General features: G+C 36.7%; 1 protein-coding gene and 1 pseudogene across 1 annotated transcript in view; one reads left to right on the top strand and one right to left on the bottom strand.

Moving 5' to 3' along the window:
* The first annotated feature begins 4,463 nt into the window (after positions 1-4,463).
* Positions 4,464-5,546, top strand: LOC107748803 (GTPase IMAP family member 7-like; annotated as a pseudogene).
* A 2,315-nt stretch (positions 5,547-7,861) lies between these two features.
* Positions 7,862-13,943, bottom strand: part of LOC107748810 (interferon-induced very large GTPase 1) — an 8,506-nt gene continuing 2,424 nt past the window's right edge. The window contains exons 2-4 of the mRNA XM_016563773.1: positions 13,661-13,699; positions 13,398-13,432; positions 7,862-12,651 (exon numbers count right to left, since the gene is read on the bottom strand). Coding sequence (XP_016419259.1) covers positions 7,900-12,651; positions 13,398-13,418 — 4,773 coding nt within the window. The 5' untranslated portion in view covers positions 13,419-13,432; positions 13,661-13,699 and the 3' untranslated portion in view covers positions 7,862-7,899. The remainder of the gene's footprint in view (positions 12,652-13,397; positions 13,433-13,660; positions 13,700-13,943) is intronic.

The raw sequence follows: 13,943 nt of genomic DNA, 5'->3' as shown, positions 1-13,943 counted from the left end.
GAAAAGAGAGACAAACGAGAGCGGAGCTTTTTCATTGGAAAACGCTCGCAGTGCACGCCGATTGCCCCCTCGAGGACAGCGCGTTCGTGCTCTTCGCCCAAACAAACAACGCATAGATCGTGTGTGTCATCAGATGTTAAATAACGACGACACAGATGCACACATCCTCTAAACGCTTTGCTAGTGCTCGTTTTTAAAAAAAAATGTTTTATCCATAATGATATGAATAGAGATCTATGCGCTCTTACCACAGAAATGCACGCTTCAAACAAAACAGTCAGTGAAGATGAAGAAGAGGATGCTGTGTTCTCCCGGTGCCTATTTATACTATAGTCGCTCCGGTAGTGGCCAAGGTGTTGTTGGTGTTTTTCAATGTATGCTTCAGACACGGGTCACGACGAGGCGTTCCCCATAGCGACCCCAAGAGGACGCAGTTCGAAGTTCCCTTTAAAGGGAAATTGTGGAGGCAGTGAAACGTTTTTTTGCTGCATTTAATCATTTCTCTTTGCAACTATAAATATTGCTCAAAATATTTCCTGCTCTTAAAAATGTGGTTCTTTAGTAAATTTATGGCATTTTAAATATTCTCTTATCTTGAGAAGTAAATTTACCCTGCAGTCTAGATGAATTACTGCACCACAAATCCTGCATCAAACAAAAATACATAAAACTTATTTAATCTGATATAAATTTAAATATCACTATTATCAAGTGACAAAAGATTAACCTCAAAAATGCTCCAGTGTAGTAAACATGGATTATATATCATGCATGTAAATAGAAAAGCCTCTTCCAAATCCAGTTATGTATTATTATCTGAACTTTTTTGCATTTGTTTTTTTTTTATCGATTGACATGGGGGAAAATAACACATGATTATAAACAACTGAAGGAAAAATAAGTCACATATTATCTCTATATTCTCTATGATATTTAAAACACCAGTGGAAAAAAATATTTTATTCAGGATAAAGAGTGTTAAATGGTTTCATTTAGTAACAGAAACTCAAATCATTGTGCTGGCCAGATTCCAATAACTAAAACAACCATGGTGTCTTTCTCGTCCCTCTTGTGTTTCAGTTAGATGGCTTATTTCCTTCTGTCTGACATTCTCTCTTTCTTTTGAACCTCTTGAGGTGGATGATTACATACCAGAGTGCTAGAGTAACAGTGGTTTGACTACATGCTCTGGTTATTTCCACATCATGAGGCTCCTGTGTCACCACTGCCCTCCACTGGTCAACAGGAATATGCTCCTGATACCCAGCTATGGAGTTTTTGCCTCTGTAGTGGACATTATATTTTAGTGAATTTCTCTGAGACCTCACATGTCACAGTTTTAAGTCTGGATGTCCTGTACAGAGCACATTTAGGGCTTTCCAGAGAAAAAAAATCCTGAAACCTAAAGATTGATTGGTGATTTTTAAAAAAATCCCATTGTTTTTGCCTTTTCATGTCTATTCTTGTCATTTTATTTTTAGAAAAACTGAGTCCTGGTGTCCTCTACAGAAGACATAGCATAACATATGCATAAAATATAATTTTTCAAAAATGTTATTTTACCATTTTTTTCTTATGCTCTAAACAATGTAATGACATGAAAAAATACTAAATTCACAAAGCTTTTTATTTCTGGTTCTCAGGAATATACTGAACTGCATGTAAAGTATCTACTGTAATATACTGTACCATTCAGAGGGTCATGAAAAAGACACAGATGTGCTGAAAGAAGCATTTTTAGCAGTTTGTCAAACAGTTTTAATGAGTTATCATTTTACCAATCCCTAATTCATCCAAAGTAACTCACAGTCATTTCATTGCATTTTATTCACTTAAAGGGGTCCTATTATGCTTTTTCACTTTTTCAACTTTAGTTAGTCTGTAATGTTGCTATTTGAGCATAAAAAGATCCGCAAAGTTACAAAGCTCAAAGTCCACTTCAAAAGGAGATATTTTATTTAACAGAAATCACTTTTCAAAAATATATATATATATATATATATATGTGTGTGTGTGTGTGTGTGTGTTTGTTTGTGTGTGCAACAAATATATACACATATATGAGTCACACACACTAACAATTAATTCATTATTATTGTTATCCTTTTTAGGGCTGTGCTTAGGGATATTTATGTTTGGTTAGCATTGTTAAATATTATATACATGCATAGCTCTGAATTGAATTTGAATGAAAAACACATTTTGAAAATAGCAACAGATGGCAATCAGAGATAACTTTTTTTTTTGTTTGTTTTTTTGTTCTTGACTTGCGAGCTCACAGGTGTTATCTCAGTATGCACTTCCTGAAAACAAATCACACATCACATCCTGACACACCACAAGATGAAATACTTAACACAGTCCTATAAAAACCTCCAAATAGGACATATACAGTATATATATATAGCATACCTGAGAAGCGTGCCAGATAACAGTGGAAGTGTCTGACTGGATGAAATAATAAAGAACTATGAGCAACCCTTGCCTTACCAACCCTTTAACTCAATAGTGTGTCTTCATGCTTGAAACTACTGAAATTGTTTGCGTATCTGAAACATGTTTAAGTCTTTTCTTATCATCTAAATGCCTGTTAGAAGACAGATAGAAGACTTCTCATTGGGCTTGTGCAATACTGGTTACACAGGATTCTCAGTCATTCACAGTGGTGAAGGAACTCAGATTCAAGAATTCTATACTCTGTCTGTGGATCCTGAATCATAAACATCGGCTCTGACCACTGTGAGTATTTTCATTTATACATCTTTAGGTATTAAAGATGGGAGTTGAGTCTCAAATACTGAGGTTATTTTTTTATAAAACAGAACAATGACTTCAGAAGAGAAGCTGTGGGACAGTCTGAAGGCTGAAATAGAGAAAGAAACGTTTGAACTGGACTCGTCACTGGGTTGTGAGTTACTGATTCATATATCATGTCTGAATGAATTCATTCAAATCAAATCACTTTAAAAAGTCTTTTATAAAAAGACATTCATTTTCACTAATAATGAATATTAATATTAATGTCTTCCGTAGCTGAAATTGATGAATTATATGAAAACGTAAGAACAAACTCAAAATCACCAACTTGGCATGGTAAGCCAAATAAATTGTGAGATTTATATTAATTCATTCTTTTTATTAGTAGTAGTATGTTATTATCATTAAATAATTTTCTGGCTTTATCTGGTTTAGATATTCAAGACTTAAAAGCAAATTCAAAATCACCCTCCTTGAATGGTAAGTGTGATATTAATTACCACTAAATATAAATAAATCAATGTACTAAGCAGGTTCAGTGGGTACTTGAGTTGTTTGAGTCTAGAGAAGCAGACAATGCCCATTGCACATGAAATCACTCCGATCTGAGCTGTAAATACAAAACGCACAATGCCAAGAGAACAGAAACAAGATAAAGAAGAACCAACTCATCAGATCAGAAAACCAAGAATACTCAGAACTGATACTAAAAAGGTTTTGCAAAGTCATATGTGCTTTTCCAAACTATTTGATAGCATTTTAGGCATAAGAAAATTCCTGACAACAAAACACTTTTTGGGCAAACCCCAAAGACTGAAGAATGCCATACAATGAACTCTAAAGCAATTAATAACTTTTTGGAATGTCAGTTTGAAATGTTTTAATTGAGAGTTAACTATTTCACCCAATATTTGAGAGTCTTGTGTATTTTTGTGCTTATTAGTACAATATATTAAGTAATGAGTTTAGCAATATGCTAACATCTCTAGTGAATTTTGGTTAGGATGCTCCCGTACAAAGCAGCTGTCTATGTAGAAAGTAGACAGTGAATCTTCTCATTTAGGTTTAGAACAAAATTCATGTTCTCTTACAGTAATTAATTTGATTAAGTGTTTATTCTCAACCAGTAAGTTATGCAGTTGCCAGTCATTTAACTTTTATGTTCATTGACCTTCAAATTTAATGTTTTACTTGAGTTATTCAAAACAACTACATAGTACATATATTTGTTAGCAGAGATAGTGTTTGACATGGAATTAAATCAGTAAGAAACAATGTAAACTACACAAGTGTGAACAATGAGGATTTCAGTCAGTATTCTGGAGAAGGTGACCTCTAGTGGTGGGAAAGTGGTATAACTGTCAATCACTTCAATCACATCCTCATTATAAAATGATATAACCTCATGTAGTTCGAAACCTACATGACTTTCATTCTTTTGTGGAACACAAAATAACAGTATTGGATCCCACTGACTTCCATGGCATGGAAAAAAATACTATGAAAAAAAAAATACTATGGAATTAGGAAAAATAAAAGGAAAACAAAACTGTTTGGTTACCAACATTCTTCAAAATATCTTTGTGTTCCACAGACACAGGTTTGGAATAACATGAGGTTGAGTAAATAATGGCAGAAATTGTATTCTTTTTTTTTTTTTTTGTGAACTTTTCATTTAAATGAATAGTCATATCGTTTCAACCTGCATGACAGCTGAAGCTGAGGCAGAGGAATTGCGCATCATGTTACTGGGTGCTAGAGGGTCTGGAAAAAGCTCATCTGGAAACACCATCCTCAGATGCAACGCCTTCAACACAGATATGCAGCTGAGCAGAGTCACACAGTTCTGTGAAAGAGCTTCTGGAAACATCAATGGGCGGCCTGTGGCCATAATCGACACGCCGGGACTGAATAAGATCAATCGAATGGAGAAGGAAGTCATCAGGGAGAAATCTGTCATCAGTCATCATGAAATCTGTCTCTCTCTATAAACCAGGATCACACGTGTTTCTGTTGGTTCAGCCGGTGGGAAACTTAACCAATGAGGACAAGAACATGCATAAATTAATCCAGAACATGTTCGGGAAGAACGTTTGGAATTACACGGTTGTTTTGTTCACACACGGAGATCGACTAGAGGGGAAAATGCCAAATGATGTGATTGCCAGCTCAGACAAAGACCTCAGAGACTTTATCCGCACATGCAGTGGTGGATTTGTGTTCTTCAATAACAAGATCACGGGAAACTTTGAGCAAGTGACCAAACTTCTGGAGAAGATCGATACCTTGGTGGCCATCAATGGCAGAAGCTGCTACACAAAGTCATTTTACCCGAACTCAGAGAGAAAGATACGTGAAAAACAAGAGAAGATTCTGGAGGAGAGACAGGAAGAGATTGCACGAAAGGAGAGAGAGCTGGAGGAGAATTATGAAGATAAGGAGTTAGAGAGGAAAAAGCGTGAGCTCTGGAGAGAGGAAGAGGAAGATGCACGGAGACTAGCTGAGAATCCACCAAGACGCAAAACTCTGAAAGCAGGTCTTACCAGAGCCCCCTCATCTGTAACGAGATCACAGATCATTCTTTAAGCAAACCATTTTATGAGCTGTTCAGGAACTTTCTCACGAGTGATGGAGATGAAACATTCCCTGTAGGTGATGATCAATACATACATTTTTTCCAGGTTTTACTTTGTAATTGTTGTTGTGCTGTTTTAATTAAGTACCTCATTAACTGTGTATTTTCTTGTCACTGAATAACCTACTGTATATAAAATGTAAACATTCTGCATAGCCGCATACAATCGTTGGTCAGTCGCAAATATTAAACATGTTTTAGGCTACAATGCATGGCTTGTGTGTTTCACTAGCTCCGCATGGACACCTTTTGTTTGATCTAATTCTGGATATTTCCAGCCTAAGACGTGTGATTAATCCGTATCTAAAGCCGTGTCTACGCCAAGAGAACCCATTATAATCAGTTGATGCGGTGACCACACAGAAGTGAAACCTAAAAAAACAGCACGAGTAAGAAAGCGATTGCACACTTTAGCAAGCTTCAGCAAATGCACGCGATCACAGAATGCACGCTTCGTAGCCGAAACAACCCCCCACGTGAAATTGAATTAATAATCTGTGATATAAGATTTTGGCCATATTGCCCATCTAAATCATTCATCCCACACTTATCAACAGGCGCGTCATGTAGGCTACACTTCTTGTACTTCGTTTGGGTACCACAAGGTGTCACTGCGGCCTCAAAGCTTACCCCTCGCCTACTCTGGCTCTATTGCTATTCCTGAGGTAAAACACGCCCTCCTCATTACCCTAGACAAAGAAATGTAGAAATAAATAAATGTGGAAATAAATAAATACATAAATGTGAAAATAAATAAAAGTGGAAATAAATAAATGTATAAATAAATAAAATAAAAAATAAATAAATGGGAAAAAAATACATAAGGAAATTAAATTATAAATAATGATTTCATTTTGCTTTTTTACTTTTCTTTGTATATTTATTTATTTATATTTGCTTTTTTACATTTCTTTGTACATTTCTTTATTTCTAATTAAGTCAGCTTTGGCATTCCATATATAGGCGCTAGCAGTTTGCTGGCATTTTAATCTAATAAATGTTGGCTGCTTTTGTAAACCGAATTTATAATTAAATTTATGTTTGTCTCGTGTTTTATTCGAAGTTATGTACAGTAATTAATTATATTATTTTGACGTTTAATTGTGTATGCTTCGGTTAGCATTAGCTTCTGGAGGTACCATAGTTTACCTTATGTGTGTCTTTACAGGCATGTGTGAACTTTCTTTTGAGTCCATATATGATGTAAATAAATAATAAAAGGACTATAAATAACCTTTATCATTGTTTGTTGTACTGGTGGTGTAAAGGAATAAAGATGACTCTTACAGCATGTTTAATGGTTTTTATTTGATGATTTGTTAATGCATCTTTGTTTCATGAGTTTACTTTGAGGGGCCCATTATACTAACTCATTATTAATTACCCATACAATAACATTAACTCTTGGTTTGTTAATGCATTATTTTGTCATGACTTTACTTGAGAGGGCCCACAATAATTAACTCATTATTAACTACCTACTAAACTCAGCTCATGATTTATTTTATACTTACTATCAAATACACATGTACTAACACAGCAAGTATTTAGCCCCGTTAAGAGATGTGGTGTGGATTTTCAAGAAGTCAGAGAGCGGAGGTACAGTATCATCACGGCCTGCGTCTGGATGGAGAGTGAACTGTTTCCGGGCATTTCTTCAGGATTGTTCTACAAATATTCTTTGTGGATTTTGAGGTTTTATTTTTATTTAGCTGTTTATAAGTCACAGCAGGGTGAATTTAAAGGGAAAGAGAACAACACAAAACAGACAAGATCAATCATTAAGCTGAAGATGACAAAAGCTCAAATTATGATATTAAGTTATTTTAATTTATTTCAAAGCCAGAGTATTTCTTATTATTTCTTAAAGAGGCTGTTTGATTTAGTTTACCCATAAATGTTAATTAATGCATTAACTATCAAACATGTACTGAAATGTAATTAAGGCTGCTGTTATTCATGCGTGAATCCATATGACTCCAGTTGTAGCTAAGGATAGCTCTTCATTAATTCATGATTAGTTAACAACTTTAATAATCATTAGTATTTGATTAATTAAGTATTAATTTAGGCATTAGTACATGATTTTTCATGTACCCTTATTGTAAAGTGTTACCATTACAAGTAGTGAAGTAAACAGTGCAGTATACAGTCATTTTATTGCAATACTAATAATGTGTTGGACGGTACAGGTAACAATGACAGTGAAAACTACAGTTACAAAAAGTAGACAAAACTGTTTTCAAACTATTTAATTGAAAAGGAGGGGGGGGGGCATTAAAATACCAATCATAAACCCCTGAACATCGAAGTCAACTAATGGTATACATAATTTCTGTACGAAATAATTAAAAATCTTCCATAATTTTATTTACAATGAAATCCCTTTATAAAAAAGGCCTGTAAGTGTTGAGAACAATGAAGCTGATTGGAAATAAGCTCCAGGCTTTACAGGACACTTTGGTTCCTCTTTGAGTTTATTTAAAAACTTAAGGCAGCGATTAAATTTACAGGTATTTCTCCAAACTCTCCATAGCTTGCTCTTTTGTGTAGGATCTCCATTCATTTGGAATCGTACCACAACCACTGAATGTTTTGTTATAATATTTCTCCAAATCAGCCTGGAATTGACACACAAACCACTTCCAGTATGGCAGCTCTGAGAGATCAGGCGTGATGGACCAGTTTGCATAGAGAGGACCTGCTGTTCTGTACTCCTTCCATAAAACTGTGTCATCTTTTCGAATATCTGGATAAAAGTACTGTGTGTCACTTGCCACTGAAGATGTGCAGAAGGTCAAGCAAAGGTTAGTTGTACCTCTGTAAATCATCCCTTTCATCCCACAGTTACGATGGAAGGGAGCAATATGATCTCCAGGATGGTCCTCCATTGTGCTAACACAGACAACTTTACAGAAAGGACACTGAGCCCAGCAGCATTGGCAGAAATGGTCAATCAAAATCTCATCTGGCGGTTTCCAGAACATTTTCATTTCAATATCAGAGAGATTTGTTAGGTATCTGTTCAACTCTTCTATTATGGGATGAAGTTCTCTTTTCACAACCTCCTCTAGAAGTTCAAAGTCAGTGATGTCCTGACAGCAGTTACCAGTGAGGTGTTCTTTATTGTATTCAAGCTCGTCTTTCAGACAGTCTGAGAAGATCTCCAGCCACATATTTGCATCTCCTCCTTTACTTAAGACTTCAGCTGTTGCCGTTTCAGCAGCCGTGATGACACATTGCTCCTTGTGTCTGATGTTCCCTTTAATCATTGCAAGAGTTGAGGAGTTACCCTCTGTTATGTATGCTCTAACTTCACGTTGGATGAAATCTTCAAAGTGGTCCCTGGGATGATGAATGTACTCCATGAATTTGTGAAAGTCCTCCTCCTCTGCTAGTGCTTTCAGAATGTGTTTCTCCAGGTTTGACCTGTTGCCTTTGAAAGCTGGAATATTTGTGCGCATCTCTCCTGCTAGATCATTTGCAGTCTTGTTGTAGACACTCTGAAGAATGGGGTTTTTCAGCTCACTACAAATCAAGGCTCCAAATACTGCAGCAGATGTTGCACCTTTGCAGAATCCCTGGAAGACGCTGTAGTATTCTGGTTTCTTTCTTTCTAAATAAATCCAGGGATCATTAGTCTCTCTGAAAACCTGATTAAGCTCTGCAAACCTCATACCTGCCTGTCTGCACATATATAGTGTCAAATCAACAATGAACTCTTTTTTGAATTCATATTTTGTGTGCATGCACTTGTGTTCTCCAAGAGTATCTTTTACAAGTTGAGCAATTTCTTGTATATAAGTTAAATTATATCCAATTTTTGCAACTGATTTTGACTTCACCCGGTTCTCAGTTTGACGAAAGACATTGTGCATCAGTTGTTTTATTGACTCTTGTTCCTCTGGTGGTAACAGGGGAGTGTTAATGGAATTTCTGTTTGCTTTTTTGATGGGATTTACATATATGGTGAGATCAGACACATGAACAATGTTTTCAAACTTATTTAATCTGTCACGCACAAGTGCTTCTTCATGCATTTCATTTAGGATTGTAATTATGTCATGTACTATATTGATTTCTTTAAAAGGTGGAACATCTGCTGTCAGCTCAGAGACCCACTTTTCCCAAACTGAATCAAATAGTCTTTTCAACTCATTCTCATCAAGAGCCTTGTGCTTAAGACTTAATGCAAGCTCTTTGCTCTTCTCTAAGAGTCTTCTTTCACGCAGGGTTTTTTCTTCCACCAGTTTGGTGAGAGCTTCCCTTTGAGAGATGATGTTCTCTAATTTTGTTTTTGCATCTCTTACAAGCTCCCCATAAAGGTGCTTGATTTTCTCTTGAAATTTCAATTTCCATTGAATCAGCATCTCCTTTTCCTTGTGTTCTTCAAAGTAATGTTTCATGGAGTTTTTCACCTCTTCAAGGGTCTTTGCCATCTCCTCTTCCAGTTCTCTACTCTCAATTTTATGCAGTTGCCTGTTGTTGATTCTGTTGCGTAGTTTGTCTTCAATCTCCAACATGGCACTTCTGAGACTCCAGGTCCACTTTGCGTACTCCTCCTCCAATTTCCTGTATGTTACAATTTCCAACGTATTTTTGAAGCTGAAAACAAAGTTTTCATTCAGAAGAGCGTTCCAGAGATCTCCAATACGATCTCTGAATTGTGCCAGTGTGACACCCATACTTTTTGAGGCATGAGACAGAATAGTGCTCTTAAGCTCCTGGACATTTTCACTGTAACATGGATTTGGTGGTGCCATGGGGGGGCTGCCTTCCCAGAGCTGGGCAAAGTACCTCACATCAGTCTTTATATCAAATTTAATGACGTCACTGAAATATTCTGCGTCACAGACTTCTTCTTTAGCCGCTAGTTGAGTCATCTCATCTAGTTTCTCCTGTAAGCGCCTTTTCCCTACCATGTTCTTCTCGCTCGCTGTGATGTCTCCAACATTCTGATGCACAAACATGCAGCTGGGGTTCATTCGTACCTTCTTCATCCTCAGGAAGGCTTGAACAACAATCTGAAGGATGTCCTGCATCTCAGCTGGATTCTCACCAAAGATATTGATTAGAGTCATGTTTCCAAGACCAACAACAAACGTTGCCATTTCATTATCATGATTTCTTGTTGACCTGCCAGCCAACTCTAGAGCACGAAGACCCTCAGTATCTACGACAAGAATGTAGTCAAAGTTTAACTGTTTTCTTAGTTCTTCAGACACCTTGACCAGCTGCATGAAGGCTCCTCTGGTGCATCTACCAGCGCTGACTGCAAACTGCAGTCCAAACATGGCATTCAGCATGGTGGATTTCCCAGTGCTCTGAATCCCTAAAACAGACAACACGAAGAATATCTGGTCTCCCAGGATTTTGATAAGTTCATCTAAAACTGCTTGAACCCAAATCAGAGGCACATGAGCTGCATCACCGTCCATCAGCTCCAGTGGGTATCCGGAGATCATGAGCTCTGCTACAATCCGTGGTAGAGACCTGACATCTAGTTTACATCCAGATCCTGTATTTTTCTTAACAGATACATCTGATTCATATATCTGCCCAATTTCACGAAGTATATGCTCCAAGCCAAATGTTGCGGCATTCAGTTTCTCAGAGAGCATCTCTAGTTGTGATTGTTCTGCTGTGAGATGTTTAGATTTATCATGTTTCTTTTTCAAATCCAGCACTTTTGACCATTTTTCATCATATTTATGATGAAGCATGGAGAGGTCTTCTGAAGTGTACTCATCCAGGAGGATCCCAAGCCATTTAAGGAAATACATCTTCTCGTCAACATTTCTGGAATAAATGTTTTTAGTAAACAACTTCATAAAATTACTGACGCCGGATGCTTTCTGCTGCTCTCGGATTTTGTGCATTTCTGTTTGTTTTTGGCTATTGTGCATTTCAATGTTATCCCCTTGAGGTCGATGTAGTTCTTTGTTCTTAAGACACCAGTCATGCCACAGTTTTCCCTGACAAGGCAGAAATGTTTCTTTGATTTTGGACAGTTCCTTTTCCTCCAGTAGTTTCATCATCCACTCTGCTGTCTCCTTTCCACTCCTGCAGTCATCATCATTCTCGTCTACTTTGATTCCTGTGTGTTTGCCCATATTCATAAGTTTAAAAACTGACAGTGGTTGTGAGAGGCAGTCTTTGATGGCTCTTCTGACATCCTCAGATATATCTGATTTATTTCTTTGTTTCAGGCCAATTGTATATTTGCCTTCCTGCAGTTTGGAAACACCTGAGGCATCTTCAGTCAGAAGGCAAATGAGAGGCTTTGTACTGTTGTAGAGCTTTTCCACCATTGCCATACTTTTGTCACTCTTATCAAGATTTGGCAAAAGCACTACATTTATTGAGGAGTCTTCATTCAGAATTTTTAGCTGTGTCCCATTAGCTTGAGCATCACCATGAAGATTACAGAATGCAACACAATCTGTGAATTTATCGTTTTTATCTCCAGACGGACAGTACCAGGCGATCTCAACCACTCCATCCATCAGCAGGCGGGATTTGCTGCTTCCACAGCAGTGTCTGTGAAAGAATGTGGTATGCCGTTCATTGATCAGGTTGTTCATTAATTCAGATTTGGATGCAGAAACTTCTGAAAACCTAAAAAATGCAACCATGGGTGTCTCAGTCTTGTGGACTGCTTGATTTTTGCTAATGTTTCTTTTGTGTGACTTCCAACTCTTCTTGATTTGTCGGAAGGTCCACAGGGGAAATTCAATCTCTTGGGTGAATGGACTGGGCACAAGCAGAGGAAGAGCATACTGACACTGTGAGAGTTTTGTTACCATGAGCTGACGTAGGAAATTATCTGCATAGAGGTACACTATCATCTGAATGTCCATTGGGTGAATGGGCTGGCTTCTACTCTGTTCATTTGTTTGTTCAGGTGCAGACCTCTTGAAAATTTTCTCAAAAGCATTGGTTTTTCCTGTATCTAACACCATGTTTCTTTGTGTGTTGAACACCTCGCTGGGTTTTTCTTTTATTGGGATGTATCTTGCTCTGTAATCTGTCATCAGGAGTCTTTGTATATAAGTTTGAACCAAGTTACTCTCCTCACAAGGTTCATGCCTCTGCAATGAAGGTGCAGATACTTGCAGAAAGGCATGTGACTTTAGTTTGCTGTGGTACTTGCCCAAGAGATTAAGCCTACCAACGAGTTGATTGATGTTTTTCCGCTTGCAACTTTCTTTGTCTTCATATTGGTCTAGCCTCACCACTCCATGTTCATTGTCTTTTCCCTGATAAATTAGAAAACAGTTGTTCATATCTCATATTCATATTTAATCAAATCAATTTAAATGTATTCAATTTATGTGAAATAAAGTCTAATCAATGAAGTTTACAAATAGTGCGTGTCAGTGCTATAAAAATGAAAGGGATAGCTCACCCAAAAATGAAAATTCATTAATTACACAGCCTCATGTTCTTACAAACCCGTAAGACCTTCGTTCATCTTCGGAACAAAAATAAGGATATTTTTGATGAAATCCGAGAGCTTTCTGACCCTCCATAGACAGCAAGGGAACAACCATGTTTAAGGCACAGAAACGTAGTAAGGACATCGTTAAAATAGTCCATGTGACATCAGTGGTTCAACCATAATTTTATGAAGCTACGAGAATACAAGATATGAAAACAAAAAAGACTTTATTCAATGATTTATTCTCTTCTGGGTCAGTCTGCCACCATTCACGAGAGAACCACAACGCTCAGAAAGCTCTCGGATTTCATCAAAAATATCTTAATTTGTGTTCTGAAGATGAATGAAGGTCTTACGGGTTTGTAATGACATGAGGGTGAGTAATTGATGACAGAATTTTTCGTTTTCGGGTGAACATTCCCTTTAATGTTAAAATCAGCTGTAATCTGTGAGTGAGAATGGAAAATGTATATCATCAATTTATTTATTTTTTGTTTCATACATAATTTTTATTTCATATTCTGCTATGTATTTAGTGTATTTGTGAGATACAATTTTATTTACCTCGCTATTGCCTGGTTTCATTTGAAATTGGCTGCCTAAAAATAAAAAGCCAAAACAGTAGAGAAATCAAAGGTTTTCTGTGTGTAAACATTTGTTAAACATTATAATCAATAATATAAAACCTATTGTTGAAATGATACTATGCTTTATTTTCAGATTTTTTTTAAACAAAGAAATTATTACAGAAATGTTCCATAATACATTGGACTATTACTCTGATGGAAAAAGGAGGTGTCAATGTTTAGTCTTACGGTTGTACTTACTGTCTGGTGCAAAGTCACTTCTTTGTTTTTTGATGTTTGCTGTAACAGAAATTAAACCAATTACAATTGCTAAACATGTGCTGCTTACTTAAGCAAACCAAAAGAACAGCATGTGTAATCATAAAATCTGAATTCTTAAAGGGGTCATATGATGCGATTTCAAGTTTTCCTTTCTCTTTGGAGTGTTACAAGCTCTTGGTGCATAAAGAAGATCTGTAAAGTTGCAAACACAAAAGTCTCAAATCCAAAGAGATATTCTTTATAAAAGTTAAGAGTCAGCCAC

The sequence above is a fragment of the Sinocyclocheilus rhinocerous genome, unplaced genomic scaffold (assembly GCF_001515625.1).
Source record: "Sinocyclocheilus rhinocerous isolate Xijiao unplaced genomic scaffold, SAMN03320098_v1.1 scaffold950, whole genome shotgun sequence".
NCBI classification, from domain to species: Eukaryota; Metazoa; Chordata; class Actinopteri; order Cypriniformes; family Cyprinidae; genus Sinocyclocheilus; species Sinocyclocheilus rhinocerous.
Note: the sequence above shows the minus strand (reverse complement) of the source record. Positions and strands in the feature narration are given on the sequence as shown.